General features: G+C 40.5%; 1 protein-coding gene across 1 annotated transcript; it reads left to right on the forward strand.

Annotated features, from left to right (window-relative positions):
* Positions 1-3,834: 3,834 nt before the first annotated feature.
* Positions 3,835-19,136, forward strand: LOC129471683 (uncharacterized). Its single transcript, XM_063630948.1, has 4 exons — positions 3,835-3,873; positions 3,994-4,456; positions 12,050-12,144; positions 18,601-19,136. The coding sequence occupies exons 1-4, from the start codon at positions 3,835-3,837 to the stop codon at positions 19,069-19,071; spliced, it is 1,068 nt and encodes a 355-aa protein (XP_063487018.1). The 3' UTR covers positions 19,072-19,136.
* Positions 19,137-20,906: the final 1,770 nt, after the last annotated feature.

Consider the following 20,906-nt stretch of genomic DNA (forward strand, 5'->3'; position numbering starts at 1 on the left):
GGGAATAGAAACAAAAAGAAAGAGGAAAGATTTTGTAACCTGGCCAAAGAGATAGTTTCTACTAAGGAGCTGCCATTGTTAGAGGGTGGACAAACATTTGATTTAAAGGATCTTTATTGCTGTACTTCCTAAAACTCACTTTTAAGATTGTAAGTATACTCCTGCTCTTTGAACTTTACTAGGTTTTCATGCTGTGATTTGACTACATGCTCTCCAAAATTCATGTTGACACTTAATTTGCATTGTGTTGGTATTAAGAGATGAGGCCTTTAGATTGGTGATTAGGCCATTAGAGGTCCACCCTTATGAACAAATTAGCATTCTTACAAAAGGGTCACAGGCCACTCTTGGCCTTCCTCCTTCCACCATATGAGGACAGAGTCATAAGGTGGCATTTCAAAACCTGAGAGTAGCCCTCACCAGACACCCCTGTTGGCACCTTGATCTTGAACTCCCAGCCTCCAGAACAGTAAGAAATACATTTCTGTTCATTATAAATTACCCAGTCTAAGATATTTTGTTATAGCAGTGCAAAGGGGCTAAGACGCAGGAGAAAACTGATGTGAAAGAACTCTGAAGAATTCTTCAACCTATTTAGTAAGTTTATTATTAAAACTGAAGATAATGGGAATTAATAGGGTTCAATGAGAGATATTCCCAATTGTTCATCAAAATCTGTCTTTCTGTCTGGCTGGGCATCTGGCTGTCCAGCCTCATTTGATGTTAACTTCAGCCATGTATCCACTCTTATGCCAAGTTCCACTCTCAGGCCTAGCTCAACATTCCATGGGCAGTCCCCTCCCAGACTCTCTTCTCCTCAGTGTCACCTAGAGTACTTTGCAGACAAATTTTCCTCACAAAAAAGATGACAAGACAGCAATGGAATAATTGAATTGCAACAAATCTGGATCCCTGAATAAATAACAGTGTGGAGCAGAGCTACTCATCAATCTGGAAAACTCAACTCAGTCTGTTAAGCAGGAGATAAATAAATGTGAATTATTGAATTACACTATACAGAAAAAATGCCACTACCTGAGTTTAAGTCCCATATTTGCCACTGCCTGACTGGGTGAGCTCAGACAAGTTGTCATTTCCTGATGTCTAAAATGAGAGTGTCTGGCCACATCAGTGCTTTGACAACAGTTTCCCACAGAGCCCTAATTCTCACGTTTTTAAAATTATTTCAGAGGGTAGTTTTGGCGGTAGATGAAAGGACGTGAGTTAGTGAAGTAGGAAGACATAAGAATCCTTACAATGTTGGTTTACAGACCCCAATTTTTTTCCCTCATCAACCAGTGCAACTCTCTGTTTTACACACTGGGCATTCGAGTATATGAATAAAGAATTCTGCAATTAGAAATATTTATCAAAATCACTAAGCTGTAAAATGAATAACGTACACTTACATTCTGCCATTCTGTATTTTTAGTTGTTCAGTTTCTTAGTAACGATGCAGATTTTTCTCTAAAACATCTGTGTACTTTTACTTAATTGCACTTGCGATCAGTGACACATATTTCATAAGTGACCTGACAAAGTTAGTCACAGAGTCCATAGTCATAAAATGTAATTTTCTTTGTGCAAATTAACTAGGCTATCCAGGGATCTAAGATACAATCTTGACCTCATTAATTTTGTACTTGAATCAACTTACAGGGGAAAAAAAGAGGTAAGAAATGTTTGGCCATATTAAATGAGTTTTACATATCTATTTGGTGCCTTCAGTTTGTTGTGGAAGAATTCTGGACAACAAATAACAAAAATAATTGTTCGGTGATGTATTAATGTCTTTTAAACTCAATACTCCACCCTGTGGCCCTCGTTATGGTGTCCATTGCATATGTCATTGGCAGCCTTTCCTTTGACTCACTGACAATCAGAATCTAATCTCTCTAGATTCTCCAGGGTTATTTTGAAGAGTTATCATTTCTTGGTGATAACATTTCAACCCTCTAGACTACACAATTTAATACTCATCAACTTATGTCTAACACTCAAATCATTATCACTCATTACACCATTATATACATTGAGTTACTCTTATTTCTAACAATTTATCTATACTCACCCTCTCTGTAGATATATTCAGTTATCTTTCTATATATTTATTTATAAAAACTAAACATTCTTTGATATTAAATATTGATAAAAATTTACAGCTCCTGCTACCAAAGCACTTGGAGCTAATGCCATGGGATTTATTTTTAATAATACATTCTTTTCTATCAAATCATTATTATTAAAAGACAGAATATACATACAAATTGTAATGGTGTTACTTATTTTGTTACTATAGATCTCACAAAATTGCTTGTCTGTGAATGGTATGCATTATATGGATGAGTGTTGTTTTCTGCTACAAGTGTCAGAAAAGTGTAAGATGGATTGAAACAGGAATTTTGTTCTCATGAACCCATCAGGAGGTATCACCTGTTAACTCACATAAATGGCTCAATAAGGTCAGGGATAGCTTCTCTGTCATTTCCATCCTGGGCAATGGAAAAATGGCTCAACCCAGCCATCACATCCAGATCCAAGACAGAGGAGGAGCCAAGAAGAGCATCAGTGATATTCACACAGGATCATTTTATGAGAAAAGCTTCCGCTTTCCCATGAGCCTCTCTGCAGTTTCCAATATGTGTTTCTTAGCAGAGAATAATGCCCCAGGAACATCCCTGCCAGAGAGAAATGTCAGCTAGAGGAGTGGCTACTTAGATTTTTCACATTCTCTTTCCTGGTGCTATGTACCATCAGAGCACCTGATAAAACAACTTCATGCCTCATCAACTGCCTAAGATACAACTTTATTAAAACATATTTTTATTATAAATATTTCCATTATTATCACAAAATGTGAACTGTCAGAATCTCTGTTGCAGGCAGAATTCCAGATGACCACAGTATTAGCCTGTTGTCACACTGCTATAAAGAAATATCTGAGACTGGATAATTTATAAAGAAAAGAGGTTTAATTGACTCACTGTTCTGAATGGCTGGGGAGGCCTCAGGAAACTTACAATCATGGCAGGAGGGGAAGCAAACGCGTCCTTCTTCACAAGGCGGCAGGAGAGAGAAGTGCGAAGAGTGAGAGGGAAGAGTCCCTTATAAAACCATTAGATCTTGTGAGAACCCACTCACTATCTCAGGAAGAGCATGGGGAAACTTGGAAACTGCCCCCATGATTCAGTTATCTCCACCTGGTCTCTCCCTTGACATGGGGAGTATGGGGACTACAGGGATTACAATTCAAGATGAGATTTTGGGTGGTGACAGCAAAACCGTATCAACCACCACCTATGATCCATCCCATAATGCATACTCCAGATATCTTCCCCTCTTGTGAGTGTTGGAGGAACCCACGAACTTAGTTTTTCATACCTTGATTAGGTTACAAATCTGTGAACCCGTAAATACAATGGAAGGTAACAACACCCTGGGTGTGGCACAACCCATAGACTTGATAAGCTTTCACTGTGGGTGGGAGGGTGGGAGGGGGAGAACCTCATTGGTGCTCCTTGCCCTGCCTCCCACCTCAGGATGATGCAGAGATCCTTTGAGCTGACACCTGGGCATGTCGTCCCCTTACCCCCAGGACAGCACTCAGCCCTGACCAGCTACTTTGTAGGGTGGGATAGGGACAGCTCATTCTCATTAGGTTAAAAATCTCGTGAAGCAATGAGTGCAATGGAAGCTAGCCAAGTGGCTCTAATGCAATCATCACAGCAAATTATAAAACTCTAAACTTTGTTGAGACCACAGAGCAAGACTAGCTGCAGGAAGATTCCCACTGCGGGTGTGTAGACCTCGGAAGTCCAGGACCCCACAGGGTGAATGAGCAGGCTAACCTCTGACCTGCAGACCTGTGAGCAGGTAAGTCTAGGGCTGGATTGAAAGGGGCTAAGCGTGAGGATGCGTCTTCTGCACGGATCTCAACTCACAGGCTCTCTGAATCCTGTCCACAAACACACCGCCCTCGCTCCCTGACGCTAGAGCCGCCTGCAGCTGGTCAGGCTCAGCCCAAGGACAGGGGAGAGGCCGTGGCCCCGCACCACAGTGGACATCAAGCAGAACACCCGCAAAGCCACCACCTGGGAGGCCCCCAGGAAGCCCCTGGCCACCAAAGCTGCCGGCAAGAGGGCTCCGCCTACAGGAGGGATCAAGAAGCTCCACGGCTACAGGCCTGGCACCCTGACGCTCTGCAAAATCAGAAAGTACCAGAAGTCCACTCAGCTGCTCCTGCACAAGCTGCACGTCCAGCACCTGGTGCGCGAGATCACCCAGGCCATCAGCCCGGACCTGCGCTTCCAGAGGGCAGCCACTAGAGCCCTGCAGGAGCCCAGTGAGGCCTACCTGGTGCGCCTCTTTGAAGACACCAACCTGTGTGCCATCCATGCCAGGCACATGACAATTATGCTCAGAGGCATGCAGCTGGCCCGACACCTCTGCAGAGCGGGTACTTAAGAGCTTACTCTGCTGTGATACCTTGCACTCTAGAGGGCTTCACTTCTGTTTTGTTTTCGTTTTTTTTTTTTTCTCTTCTTTCAGTTACTGGTAGTTCTGATGTTAGAAATTTTATTCCGTTCTGGTTTCTTTTCCCCCATGGGGTCCAAAAGTAGCTAAGAATATGATTGGGAGTGGAAACATAAGCAGAAATCACAGGTAGTGACTGTGTTTCTATTTGCTTTTATTCATACACTTTTATTCTGCATTGAGGGTCTAATGCGTTAGTGTTGAGTGGAAATGTCTTGGTGAACAAGTTTCAGCACTTCAACTCTACATCAATTGTCAATACATTTGCTCTTTTGTTTGGAGAATGCCTCACTTACTTAGACTACTTACAAGCAAATACATTTCTTCTTGATGGAAACTCGATGATATTTGTCACACTCGATCAAACAGTAGATGAGACCCACACTTTGAAATTTTCTATATGCAGCCACATGGTTTCAATGTTTCCTGTCTCCTGAGCTGTTCCTGCTAGTTTGCTATGAAAATATATCGAACTCTACTTTCTAAAAAGTGAACAGACTCTCTATCCACAAGTCACTTCACGTTACAGGAGGCAGAACAGCTAGTATGAGTCTGTTTGTGGGTAGGAAAGAGAGAAACACTTATTAGAAGTTTCTAATGCAGTCCGTCACTGGTAGGTCAGTATTCTAGAACATGGTTATGACCATGGCCATGACTGGAATAATCAGGGCCTTATTCAGGGAGGTGGTAGAAGCAGCCCTCGGTGTGTGTGAGATGGGGAATCAGACGCCCCGCTGCAGCTCAAGCATTGGAAGGAGGCTGTTCACAGATGAAAATCCAAGGGCCATTTCAACATCTAGTACAAAATAATTGTCTTCTTCTGGGCCTCAGTCTAGATAGAAAGGCCTGTTCTTAAAGGACAAAGGACTGAATCCACTGTTTCTATGACAGGACTGCCTGTTCCCTGCACCTTCTGTGTTTTAGTCTAGGCTGAATTGACCTACAATTTTAACGTCTTTCTCCAACTATTTCATTGATCTCATCTTGATGAAGGCAGCAGCTTCTTTCATAATTGCTTTGACTAAATATTTGTGCTTCTGGGGGCATATAGACACGTTTTTCTGTTTCTTTCTACCTGAAAGAAAAAAAGTTGTGTGGGTCCAAAGCGTCCTGGGGACAGGAAGCTACTTTCAGAGAGAAAACCTCTTCCAAGAGACATGTGTTTTCATACTGAAGCCTGGAGTCGCAATGTCTTAGCTTTTATGTTTGCTGCTTGATTTCAATACGTGAAGCCTCCAGAAACTATTTCCTTATGGTAGTCTATCCAGAAGCCTGTGTCCTGAGCAGGAGACTGGAATTGATTTGAATGAATGAAATTTGAATGAATGAAAATTGAATTTTCATTTGTCATCTACTGAACTATTTTCTGACTTTTGCAAGAATGAAATTAAAATTACACACCAAGTTGTTGTCTAAAATGACTTTATTTACATTGCTACCAAGATTGTTTTACGTCGGGGGGGCCCTTTGATAATATTAAAATGGTAAAGTATTCTAGAAGCTGCATGGAAAACTTCAGAGAGAAAACAGACCCTAGAAACACTGTCTAGTCTCTGCACTCATTTCCATGCCTTCAGCTCTGAAGAATCAGTTTTACTGTAAACTATTTTTATAGCTAAGGTAATATACTGATCTCTCTCTTGTCCTTCTGAGAAAGAAAAATACATCTGACATGTAATTTTATAGTACGTAAGATTCTCACATATTTTAATTTTATATAATGGTGTTAAAATGCAAAAATTAAAGAGAAAATTCCTATGATTATAAGATTTAAGCATTAAATATTTTCATTAAAATAAAACACTTTTTCTAATTACACTGACATATAATTCATCAAATTCATTCTTACCCTGAATGTAAGAAAAATGGGAAAAAATGTATAGTAAAAAATCAAATGAACTTCCTGTGTTCATGGTGGCATGGATGGAGCTTAGTCATCATTGCTCTGCCCTAACAACAAGTATAAAATTTAAAAAGTGCAAAATTGGCCAGGCATGGTGGTTCATGCCAGTAATCCCAGCACTTTGGGAGGCCGAGGCAGGCGGGTCACCTGAGGTCGGGAGTTCAAGACCAGCCTGGCCAACATGGAGAAACCCCGTCTCTACTAAAAAAAAAAAAAAAATTAGCTGGGCATGGTGGCACATGCCTATAACCCAAGCTACTCGGAAGGCTGAGGTAGGATAATCGCTTGAACCTAGGAGGTGGAGGTTGTGGTGAGCCAAGATCACACCATTGCACATCAGCCTGGGCAACAAGAGTGAAACTCTGTCTCAAAAAAAAGTGAAAAATCAACATCTCTTTTGACATTTCTCTGAGTAGTGAGGTCATAGGGCAAACTGCGGAGAAAATAAAAAGATCTGCGCTTTCCTCACTTCAAAGTATGCTATAAAATTATAGTAACCCAAGCAGAATAACACTGGCTTAAAAACAGACACTTAGACCACTGGAACAGAGTAGAGAAGTCAATCCAGACATGTACAGCCAACTGAGTTTACACAAAGGTGACAACAACAACAATGAAGAAATGACTGTACTTTCAATCAATGGTGACAGGAAAACTAGATATCCACATGCAAAATAATCAAATTACACCCTTTTCTCTCAGCATATACAAAAATACACTAAAATCTCTTTCAAACTTTAGAGCAGGACCCTCAACTATGACCCTACTACAAGAAACGTAGGGAAAAACATCCCCAACGCTGGTTAGGCCAGTGATCTTTTAGATATAATCCCAAAACACAGACAACAAAAGCAAAAGTCGACAAAAGGAATTACATCTAACAAGTTTCTGCACAACAAAGGAAACAATCATCAGAGTGAAGAGACAACCAGCAGAATGGAACAAAATATTTGCACACCATATATCTGATGGGAATAAATTTCCAAAATACCTAAGAAATTCAAACAACTCAATAGGAAGGAAAGAAAAATCAAAAATAAAAATAACCAAAAGACCTAAAGAGACATTTATGAAAAAAAGACAGAAAAGTATGACCAGTGGGTGTATGGAAAAATGCTCCACATCACTAACCATCACAGAAATGCAAATTACAACCAAAATAAAATATTGCATCACACCCATTAGAATAACTGTTATGAAAACTTCAAGAGATAACAATTGTAGATGAAGTTGTGAAGAAAAGGGAAACCACTTGCCCTGTTGGTGAGAATGCAAATTAGTACAACCACTACAGAAACTAGTATGGCAGTTCCTCCAAAAACTAAAAATAGAGCTACAATATGTTCCACCAATGCCATACTGCTAAATATATATCCAGAAGAAATAAAATTAGTATACTGAAGAGCTATCTGTATGCTCATGTCTATTGCGGCACTATTTACAATAACTAACATAGAAAATCAACATAAGTGTCCAAAAAAAGATGACTGGATAAGGAAGATGTGATATGTATACACAACAAAATACATCTCCAGGTTCATCTATGTGTTCTTATATTTTAAGGCTACTTAAGGAATAGCCTAAAAAATAAGGACAGAAAGATGAACCTGGAGATCATTATGCTATGTTATGCTATGTGAAATATGCAAGGCATAGAAAGACAAATATTAGACCTCAATCTTATGCAGAATCTAAAAAAGTTGATCTTGTAGAAGTAGACAGTAGCATGGTAGTTACCATGGGTTGGGGTGGCAGGGGTGGGGTATTTGAGGAGACAGTCAAAATATACAAAATTTCAGTCACATGGGAGGAATAAATTCAAGAGATCTATTTTATAGCGTGGTGACTCCACCTAACAATATATCGTGCTCTTGAAAAATGCTAAGAGTGAATGTGAAGTGTTCTTACAAAACTACAATAACTGTGTAAAAAGTAGCTAGATTTTGACATTGTAAAATGTATATAATACATCATGTTGTATATAACAACTATATACAATATGAAATGTCAGTAGACAAGATTTACCAATAAATAAATACAGAGATCCATGGTTGGAAGGGGTTGGTGTTGAAAGAAGGAATAGAGAAGCTAGAGACAAAAAATTTTTAGAGAAGTGAAACAATTTCATAGGACACTATGGTTGTGGATGCCTGTCATGATGCATCTGTCCAAACCCATAGAATGTACAACAAAAACGTAGTGAACCCTAAGGTAAGCTACAGACATTGAGTGACAATAATAGGTCAATGTAGGTTCAATGATTGTAACTCACATACAATCTGAGATAGAGAGTTGATACTGGAGGGAGGCTATGCATATGTGGGGGAAGGATATAGGGGAACTCTCTAATTTTTGCCTGATTTTGCATAAAACTAAAACTTTTCTATAAAATGAGCGCAAAATTCTTAGCTAGAGCCATCAGGCAAGAGGAAGAAATAAAAGGTATTAACATTGGAAAAAAGCAAGTCAGACTATCTCTGTTGCCTGGTGATCTGATGGTATACATAGTAAACCTTAAACATTCCTACAAAAGACAGCCAGACCTCATAGGTAAATTCAGTAAAATCTCAGGTTACAAAAGTCATGCACTCAAATTAATAGCTTGCTATACACCAACAACAACCAAGATGAGAATTAAATCAAAAACTCAATCCCTCTTACAGTAGCTACATATGTATATGGGAATATACTTAAAAAAGAAGGTAAAAGATCCCAACAAGGAGAACTACAAGGCACTGCTGAAAGAAGTAATAGACGGTACAAACGAACAGAAATACTTTCCATGCCCGTGGATTAGAAAAACCAGTATTGTTAAAACAAAAAACCATGCAGCCCAAAGCAAACTGCAGATTCGATGCAATTTCTTCCCAAATAACAACATCATTTTATGCAGAGTTAGAAAAAAATTCTAAAGTTCATATGGAACCAAAAACAGCTAGGATAGCCAAGCCATCCTAAGGAAAAGGAATAAATATGGAGGCATCACATTACCGGACTTCAAAGTATCCCAAAAGGCTATGCCAAACAACGTGGTATTGGCATAAAAGTAGATCCATAGACCAATGAAACAATATAGAGAAAACAAAAATAAAGCCAACTGATTTTGACAAAGCATACACAAACATCAACTGGGGAAATAACACCCTATTGAATAAATGCTGATGAGAACATTGAATAGCCACACACAGAAGAGGGAAACTGGATCCCTACCTTTCATCATACACAAAAATTTACTTAAGGTGAATTCAAGACTTGAATCTAGGTCCTGAAACAATAAAAACTCTAGAAGAAAACCCGGGAAAACTCTTCTAGACATTGGCCTAGGCAAACAACTTATAACAAAGACCCCAAAAGCAAATTCAAAAAAAGCAAAAATAAATCAGTGGGAGCTAATGAAAAGAAAAAATAAATCATCAGAGTAAACAAACAACCTACAGAATGGGAGAAACCATTTGCAAATTATGCCTCTGGCAAAGGACTGATTGATCCAGAATCTACAAGAAATTGAAACAAATCATCAAAGAAAACACAAATAATTCCATTAAAAAGTGAGCAAACAACATGCATAGACGTTTCTCAAAAGAAGACACACGAATAACTAATAAACAGGGAAAAATGCTCCACATCTCTAATTATCAGGGAAATGCAATTTAAAGCCACAATGAAAAACAGCTGAGTTTCTCACCCACCTTACCCCTGCTGGAATGGTCATTATTCCATAGTCAACGAACAGCAGGTGTTGGCGTAAATGTGGTGAAAAGGAAACGTTTAGGCATTGCTGGTGGAATGTAAATTAGTACAACCTCTGCAGAAAACAATGTAGAGATTTCACAAGGAACTCAAAGTAGATCTACCATTCCATCCAGAAATCCCACTACTGGGTACACACCTAAAAAAAGGAAGTCATTATATCAAAGAAACCTGCACACATATTTTTATCATAGCACAATTCACAATTGCAAAGATATAAAATCAACCTAAGTGCCCATCAACTGATGAGTGGGCCCCAAGATGGCCAATCGGAAGCAGCTGTGGTCTGTGGCACTCACAGAGAGGAAGAGGGGCGAGTGAATGCAGCACCTTCAACTGAAATATCCACGTACTCACATTGAGACTATGTAGGAAAACAACCTGACCCATGGAGAATGAAGAAAAGCAGGGTGGGCCGGGCGCGGTGACCCACGCCTGTAATCCCAGCACTTTGGGAGGCCGAGGCGGGCGGATCACGAGGTCAGGAGATCGAGACCATCCTGGCTAACATGATGAAGCCCCGTCCCTACTAAAAAATAGAAAAAATTAACCGGGTGTGGTGGCCGGCCCCTGTAGTCCCAGCTACTCCGAAGGCTGAGGCAGGAGAATGGCGCGAACCTGGGAGGCGGAGCTTGCAGTGAGCCGAGATTAAGCCACTCCAGCCCAGGCGACAGAGGGAGACTCCGTCTCAAAAAAAAAAAAAAAAAAAACCGAAACCAGCCAATGCCCATCCATCGGGTCGATAAAGAAAATGCTTATATATATGTATATACACCACTGAATACAACTCAGCCAAAATAGGAAAGAAAAAAAAAAAGAAAAGCAGGGTGGAGAAACGGTCCACCCTGGAGCAACACAGAGCCAAGGGAACCTGCACCCCCGGTGGAGGGAAGCAGTGAGTGATTGCATGCCCCCGGGAAACCACACTTCTCCCGTGGATCTTTGCGATCTGTGGATCAGGAGGTCCCCTTATAGGCCCGTGTCTCCAGCGCTTTGGGTCTGATGCACACAGCTGTGTGGAGTCTCCGCAGAGCAGCTGCTCGAACATGTACAGAGACCCAGGAACTTTACATATTCTGGCCTCAGGATCCCTGGCAAAGGTATCTGCAGCTCAGGCAAGGCAGAATGTCTGTGCATACCCCTAGGAAGGGGGCTAAATCCTGGGGGCTGAGTAGCATCAATCTGCAGGCCCCACTTACATGGCAACTCACAAGATAGGACCCACTGGTTTGGAATTCCAGCCAGCCACAAGAAACGAGGTAGAGCCTGCCTGAGACAGGACAGAGACCCCAGGAAAGGGCCAAGCTGCTATCTATGCTGTTTGGTCAACTCAGCTGTTTCGGTCTGCGGGCTCTGGAGAGTCCAAATGGTCAGGATAGGTAGGGTACCCCCAGCACAGCACAGCTGCTTTCCCAGAATGTGGCCAGACTGCTTCTTTAAGCAGGACCCCAAACCACTGCTCCTTGTGGGGTGGGTCCTCCCAGCCAGGGCCTCCAGCCACACCTGCCTCTGTTCTACAGCTGACAGAGTTCTAATTTCTCCCTGAGTCTAAGTATCCATGGGGTAGCGCATGCTGCCACCATGACTGTTCAGGCATCTCAGCTGGTCCAGCCTGTGGGCCTTGGAGAGCCCTAATGGATCAGGGGCTGAAGGGATCCCCAATACAGCACAGCTGCTCCACCAAAAAGCAGTTAGATTGCTTAAGTATGTCCCTGATCCCATTCCTTCCAACTGCATGAGATTTTCCCAAGCAGTGTACCAGCCACCTCCTACAGATACATTCAAGCCAGTAACAATCTTAGTACCCTCCTGGGACAAAGTTTCCAGAGGAAGAAGGAAGATGCCGTCTGTGCTGTTTTGCAGTTTTCAAAAGTGATAATTCCAAGTATGGGAAAAACCCAGGTGACTACAATCTGGAGCAGACACCCAGCAAACTGCAGCAGCCCTACAGAAGAGTGGTTAGAGTGTTAAAAAAAATAAAATCAAACAGCAAACAACAACCACAACAAAACCAAAACCCCCATCTAAAGGTCAGCAACCTCAAAGCTTGAAGCTAGATAAACCCACAAAAATAAGAAAGAATTTGACAATGCTTTTTATTTTCTCTTACATTTCTTTCAGATGAAATTAAGCTTCAGAGAATAACATCTCCTATCACATTCATATCACATTTTTGCATATCTAACTTGATTTTTTCTCCTGAAATTTACTAAGTGATAGTGATATTCATCAGTTTCAACTTTGAAAAAAAAAAGAAATTCATGTTGCCACTTTTAATTCTTAAAAAAAAAAGGATTAGCACAAAAAAACCTGAAAACTCAAAAACCCAGAGTGCCCCTTTTCCTCCAAATGACCACAACACCTCTCCACCAAGGGCTCAGAAGTGGGCTGAGACTGAGATGGCTAAAATGACAGGATGTGGATAAAAATAAACTTCGCTGACCTAAAAGACCATGTTGTAACCCAATGGAAAGAAGCTAAGGATCATGATAAAACAATGCAGACTTAGACTCCCACACAATAATAATGAGAGACTTTGACACCCCACTGACAACATTAGACAGATCATCAAGACAAAAAATTAACAGATATTCAGGGCCTGAATTCAGCTCTGGATCAAATGGACCTAATAGGTATCTACAAAACTCTCCACCCAAAAACAATAGAATATACATTCTTCTCATCAACACACAGCAGTTACTCTAAAATTGATCACATAACGGGAAGTAAAACACTTTTCACCAAATGCAAAAGAACTGAAATTAAAACAGTCTCTTGGACCACAGCACAATCAAATTAGAACTCAAAATTAAGAAATTCACTCAAAACCATACAACTACATGGAAACTGAACAACCCGCACTGGAATGACTTTTGGGTAAATAATGCAATTAAGGCAGAAATCAAGAAGTTCTTTGAAACTAATGAGAATGAAGATAAAATGTACCAGAATCTCTGGGGTGCAGCTAAAGCAGTGTTAAGAGGGAAATTTGTTGCACTAAACACCCACATCAAAAAGTTAGAAAAGACTTGTTAAAAACTTAACATCACAACTAAAGATCTAGAGGACAGGAGCAAACAAATGCCAAAGCTAATAGAAGATAGTAAATAACCAAGATCACAGCTGAACTGAAGGAGATAGAGACACCAAAAACCCTTCAAAAAATCGATGAATTCAGTAGTGGGTGTTTTGAAAAAATTAATAAAATAGATAAACTTCTAGCTAGGCTAAAAAGAAGAAAAAGAGAAGATTAAAGTAAACAGAATCAGGCTGGGTGCGGTGGCTCACGCCTGTAATCCCAGCACTTTGGGAGGCCAAGGCAGGTGGATCACAAGGTCAAGAGATCAAGACCATCCTGATCCAAAATGGTGAAACTCTGTCTCTAGTAAAAATACAAAAATTAGCTGGGCATGGTGGCATGCACCTGTAGTCCCAGCTACTCGGGAGGCTGAGGCAGGAGAATCGCTGGAACCCGGGAAGTGGTGGTTGCAGTGAGACGAGATAACACCACTGACTCCAGCATGGTGATACAGACTCCATCTCAAAAAAAAAAAAAAAACACACACACAATCAGAAATACAGGGGATATCACCACTAACCCCACAGCAATACACACAGCCATCAGAGACTACAAACAACACCTCCATGCACATAAATTAGTAAATTAGAAGAAACAGATAAATTCCTGGGCACGTTTACCCTACCAAGACTGATCCAGGAACAAATCAAATCCTCAAATAGGCCAATAATAAGTTCTAAAATTGAAACAGTAATTAATAGCCTACCAACCAAAAAAAGGCCCAGGACCAGAAGATTCACAGTTGAATTCTACCAGAAGTAAAAAAAAAAAAAAAAAACGGAGCTGGCACCATTCCTACAGAAACTATTCCAAAATATTAAGCCAGCATCATTCTGATACCAAAACCTGGCAGAGATACAACAAAAAAAGAAAACTTCAGGCTAATATCATTGATGAACTTTGGTGCAAAATTCTTCAACAAAATGCTGGCAAACCAAATCCGGCAGCACATCAAAAAGCTTATCCACCACAATCATGTAGACTTCATCCCTGTGATGCAAGGCTTGTTCAACATACACAAATCAATAAATGTGATTCATCACATAAACAGAACTAAAGACAAAAACCACATGATTATCTCAATAGATGTAGAAAAGGCCTTTCATAAAATTCAACATCACTTCAAGTTAAAAACTCTCAATAAACTAGGTATCAAAGGAACATACCTCAAAATAAGAGCTGTATATGATAAATCCACAGCCAATATCATACTGAATGGTCAAGGGCTGGAAGCACTTCCTGTGCAAATTGGCACAAGGCAAGTTTGCCCTTTCTCACCACTCCTATTCAACACAGTACTGGAAGTCTTAGCCAGAGTAATCAGACAAGAGAAAGAAATAAAGGGCATCCAAATTGTTAAAGAGGAAGTTAAACTGTCACTGTCTCCAGTGGTATGATTGTATACCTAGAAAGAGAATCAAATCAAGAACTCAACCCCTTTTATAATAGCTGCAAAAAATAAAGTAAAATACTTAGGAATATACCTATCCAAGGATGTGAAAGACCTCTACAAGGAAAAGTGCAAAATACTGCTGAAAGAAATCATAGATGAAACAAACATAAAAACATCCCATGCTTATGGAGGGGTAGAATCACTATTGTAAAAATGACCATACTGCCAAAAGCAATCTACAAATTCAATGCAATTTCCATCAATATTCCATTATCATTCTTCTCAGAACTAGAAACGGTTCTAAAATTTATATGGAAGTATAAAAGAGCCTGCATAGCCAAAGTAAGGCTGAGCACAAAGAAGGAATACAGAGGCATCACATTACCCAACTACAAATTATACTACAAGGCTATATTTACCAAAACAGCATGCTACTGGTATAAAAATAGGCATATAGACCAATGAAACAAAATAGATAATCCAGAAATAAAGCCAAATACTTACAGCCAACTGATCTTCGACAAAGCAAACAAAAACATAAAGGAGCGAAAGGACACCCTATTCAACAAATAGTGCCAGGATAATTGGCAAGCCTATCATATAGAAGGATGAAAGTGGATCCTCAACTCTCATCTTATACAAAAATCAACCCAAAATGGATGAAACACTTTAAATCTAACACCTGAAACCATAAAAATTCTAGAAGATAACATCAGAAAAACTTTGTAGACATTAGCTTAGTCAAAGAGTTCATGACCAAGAACCCAAAAGCAAATGCAAGAAAAACAAAGATAAATAGATAGGACTTAATTAAACTAAAAAGCTTCTGCACAGCAAGAAAACTTAATAAGAATCAGCAGAGTAAACAAACAGCCTATAGAGTGGGAGAAAATATTCACATACTGTGTATCGTACAAAGGACTAATATTCAGAATCTATAAGGAACTAAAACAAAGCATCAAGGAAAAGAACAAACAATCCCATCAAAAAGTGGGCTAAAACATAAATAGGCAATTTTCAAAAGAAGATATATAAATGGCCACCAAACATATGAAAAAATGTTCAATAATGATCAAGGAAATGTAAATCAAAACTACAATGCAATGCCACCTTACTCCTGCAAGAATGCCATAATTAAAAAATCAAAAAATAATAGATGTTATGGTGGATGAGGTGAGGAACACTTTTACACTGCTGGTAGGAATGTAAACTAACACAACCACTATGGAAAACAGGGTGGAGATTCCTTAAAGAACTAAAAGGAGATCTATCATTTGATCCACCAATCCCACTACTGGGAATCTGCCCAGAGAAAAATAAGTCATTATATGAAAAAAACACTTGAACACACATGTTTATAGCAGCACAATTCACAATTGCAAAAATATGAAATGAGGCTGGGCACAGTGGCTCAGACCTGTAATCCCAGCACTTTGGGAGGCCGAGGTGGGTGGATCATGAAGTCAGGAGATCGAGACCATCCTGGCTAACATGGTGAAACCCCAACTCTACCAAAAATATAAAAACTTAGCCAGGCGTGGTGGCAGGCATCTGTAGTCCCAGCTATTAGGGAGGCTGAGGTAGGAGAATGGCGTGAACCCAGGAGGTGGAGCTTGCAGTGAGCCGAGATCGCACCACTGCACTCCAGCCTGGGTGACAGAGTGAGACTCCGTCTCAAAAAAAAAAAAAAAAACAAAAAAAACCAGCCAATGTCCATCATCGGGTTGATAAAGAAAATGTTTATATATATATATATATATGTATATATATATATATATATATATGTTATAAATGTTATATATGTAATAAATTTGTTATAAATGTTATATATAAATATATATACAAATGTTATATAGATGTGTCTGTGTGTGTGTGTGTGTGTATATATATATATATATATATATATATATATATATATATACCACTGAATACAACTCAGCCAAAAATAGGAAAGAAATAATGGTATTCCCAGCAACCTGGATGGAATTGGAGACCATTACTTTAAGTGAAGTAACTCAAGAATGCAAAATCAAATATCGTATGTTCTCACTTATAAACAGGAGCTAAGCTATGACAACACAAAAACATAAGAATGTTACAGTGGACCTTGCGGACTTAGGTTGAAGGGTGGAAGGGGGTGAGGAATAAAAGACTATGCGTTGGGTACAGTGTACACTGCTCAGGTGGTGGGCACACCAAAATTTCAGAAATCACCATTAAATCACTTATCCATGTAACCAAGCACCACCTGCTCCCCAAAAACTATTGAAATAATAATAAAACAAAAGAAAACAAACAGAAAACAGGAACATATACACCATGGACTGCTACTCGCCATAAACAGGAATGAAACTATGTCATTTCAGCAACTTGGATGGAACTGGAGGCCATTATTCTCCATAAAGTAACTCAGGAATCTACAAGCAAATAGTGCACCATCTCACCTAGAAGTGAAAGCTAAGGTATGGGTCCACAAAAGCATGCAATGTGGTATACTAAACATTAGAGACTCAGAAGTGGGGAAGGTGAGAGGAGGGTGATGGAGGAAGAAACTGCCTGTTGAGTAAAATGTAAACTAACTGATTGATAAATGCACTAAAATCCCAGACTTCAACACTATACAATTCATCTGTGGAATGAAAGACAACTTGTACTCCTAAAGCTATTGAAACACATTTTAAAAAATTTAACAACAAAATAATAATAATAATAAGCTCGAATTTTAAAACACTAATATGAACTTATTTTGTAAGTACTGATATCATGGAATCTATTGTTCTGTGTGCCATACCTACATTGAATTGGGCACTAATTTCTACTATAGGTATCACAAAAATCTTTTAACAGTATATTTGAATAGAATTCACAACTACACAATTTATCTATGGAACCTAAAACCTCAGGTACCCCTACAAATATTGAAATAGCAACATATATTCAATGTTTTCTGAGCTCAGCTGTGACCTCGGGTCAGCAGGTCAGTGAGGTCAAAGCTGGCTTCTCAGGACCTCGTGGCATTCCCATCATGGGCAATGGCAGGATAGCTCAGCTCAGGTGTCCCTTCCACCTTCATAGGGGAAAAGGAGCTTGAGGGAGCTGAGGGGGAGCACCAGCGACAGTCACATGTGATTCTTTTCTCAGGAAAGCTTTGGCTTATCCAGAGCCAAATCTGCTCGAGGCTACAAGAAGATTTTCATGAGTGTCACTTTTGGGAAGAAAATGTCATAGCAGAATCCCTGACAGAGAAGTGACCATTTCAAAATTTTCAAATTTCCATACCCCCCCGCCCCCCTCCTGGAACTCTTCATTCTCAAAGGAACTGATAAAACCTAATGATCTCATGCATTGGTGTTTTGGAGCAGATGTGCAAGTTGGCTAAATTTCGACTTTATTAAATTATTTTTTCCACTGTCAATATTTCCATGATGATGGAGAAATGTAAACTTTCAGATTCCCTTCCACACCTAGAAGTTTAGGTTACCCACCCACCTACCATCCCTCCCACAAGGCGCACTGCAGAAGGTTGGGTCTCCATTGGGTGTGTGCAGAACCCGGGGACTTGCTTGGGTTTTCACAGCCCTGATTAGGTTGAGTATCTAGTGAAGCAGGAAGTACAATGGAAGGTAGCTGGGTGGGTCTAATCCAATCATCTGAGCTCCTTAAAAGAGGCAGGGTTTTACTGAGACCACAGACATCTCCAGTCAGAAAGAGACTGCCTGTGAGGGAGGTTCCTGGCCGCTGCTGTGTAGACCAAGGAAACCCAGGACCCTCCCTCCGGGAAGACTAAGCAGCCTGGCCTCCGACCCACAGACCTGAGAGCTGGTAAGTGTGGGGCTGGGTTTGCAGGGGCTAAGCGTGTGTGTGAGTCATGCGCATGGATCTCAACTCACAGGCTCTCCGAATCCTGTCCACAGCACCACTGCCCTCGCTCTCTGATGCCAGCACCTTCTGCAGCAGGCCAGGCTCAGCCCAAGGACAGGGGAGAGGCCGCGGCCCCGCACCACAGTGGACATCAAGCAGACCGCCCGCAAAGGCACCGCCTGGCAGGCCCCCAGGAAGCCCTTGGCCACCAAAGCCGTCGGAAAAAGGGCGCCGCCTACAGGAGGGATCAAGAAGCCTCACCGCTACAAGCCTGGCACTCTGGCGCTGCGGGAAATCAGAAAGTACCAGAAGTCCACGCAGCTGCTCCTGCGCAAGCTGCCCTTCCAGCGCCTGGTGCGCGAGATCGCCCAGGCCATCAGCCCGGACCTGCGCTTCCAGAGCGCGGCCACTGGCGCCCTGCAGGAGGCCAGCGAGGCCTACCTGGTGCAACTCTTTGAAGACACCAACCTGTGTGCCATCCATGCCAGGCGCATCACAATTATGCCCAGAGACATGCAGCTGGCCCGCCGCCTCCGCAGAGAGGGTCCTTAAGAGCCCAAAGGTAGCTAAGCATAGAATTGGGAGTGGAAACAGGCAGAAATCAGATCTTGGTGGTGTTTCTGTGTGCTTTTGTTTGTTAATGTCTAATCTACCTTGAGGGTCATAAGGCACTAGTGTCAGGTGGAAATGTTTCAGTGAGCCAGTTTCAGCACTTCAGCTCTACATCAATTTTCAAGAAACCTGTTCATTTTCACTGGACTATGCCTGTGTTTGGACTACTAACCAAATAAATCTCTTCCTGATGGCAACTCAGTGATGTTTGTTTAACTTGATCAGTAGATGAGACCCACACTTCGACTTTTCCTGTATGCAGCTCTGTGTTTGCAGTGTTCCCTGTGTCCTGGGCTGTTCCTGCTAGTTTGCTATGAACGCACATTCAACTCTGCTTTCTAAAATACAAACAGACTCTGTATCCAGAGTCTGTTTAACAGAACTTAAATTTTTCAATGCTTCTCAAGTACAAGAGTTGAACATGGCATGGTAGGTGAGGGAGTAGGAGGTAGATTTTGACAAGATTTTTTCAATTCAGATAATTTCAAATTTTTTGTTTTTATCCAAACTACAGAAAATTTTAATCAGCTGTCAATTCAAAGATCATTACAAAAAAAATTTGAAGCTAAATCACAATGTAATTTTTGAATTATGATCTCAAAAAATTTGAATAATTGGATGGCATTGCTGTGACAAAACAAGGTTTTTCAGCTCTTTCATCTTTAAAAACAAAAACCTGATGTGGAATCATCTCGTTTTACCAAACAGCAGTCTGCTCCCTTGAATATGTGCCTAAGAAAAACTAATTAAAAACAAAAGAACTTCATCTATCTCATTAATAGGTTCATATAAAATAAAATATTTTCTTATCAAACAGACTGCTAGATATTCCTATACTCGGCACTAACTTGAAATTATATGACATGTCTCTCCAATATTCATGATAGTTATTAAACTATTACAAAAGATCTGACTCCATTCATTTTGTGAGAGCATGGCCCCCTTCTCCGCCATGTATGGAAGTTACCACTCTACTTTGTATCCTTCTTCATAGAAAACGTAACACCATCAAATTATTATTTAAACTTGTCTAATTGGGTTACAGCAGTTTGTTTGTTGTACTTTTGAAGACCAGACCCTAGATACTATGCACTTGGAAACAGTGCAGCTAGATTGTTTAAACTTTACTTGGGCACAGGCTAAATACTTTTGGGGGGCAAAGGCAGGCAGGGCGAATGTTAAGGTTATTCCAGAGTGATCATAAATTGTTGAAAATAACTGTGAAGTTGTAGGCCATACGCGCTGGGTCACACCTGTAATCCCAGCACTTTGAGAGGCGAGGCAGGTGGATCTCTTGAAATCAGGGGTTCAAGACCAGCTTAGCCAACATGGTGAAACTCCATCTCTACTAAAAATACAAAAATTAGCCAGAGTGGTGGCACATGCCTGTAATCCCAGCTACTCTGGAGGCTGAGGCAGGAGAATTGTTTCAACCTGGAAGGCAGAGGTTGCAGTGAATCAAGATCATGCCACTATATGCCAGCCTGGGCAACCAAGCAAGACCCCATCAAAAAAAAGAAAAAGAAAGGAGGGAAGGAAGGGGAACAGAAGTGGAGGGGAGGGGAAGGGGAAGGGAAAAAAGAAGGAAGGAAAGAAAGGAAGAAGGAAAGAAAGAAAGAAGGAAAGAAAAAGAAAGAAAGAAAAAGAAAGAAAGAAAGAAGAATAAAGAAAGAAAGAGAAGAAAGAAAGAAAAAGAAAGAAAGAAAGAAAGAGAGAGAAAGAGAGAGAGAGAGGGAAGGGAGGAAGGAAGAAAGGAAGGAAGGAAGGAAAGAAAA

This window comes from Symphalangus syndactylus, chromosome 21, assembly GCF_028878055.3.
Source record: "Symphalangus syndactylus isolate Jambi chromosome 21, NHGRI_mSymSyn1-v2.1_pri, whole genome shotgun sequence".
NCBI lineage: Eukaryota > Metazoa > Chordata > Mammalia > Primates > Hylobatidae > Symphalangus > Symphalangus syndactylus.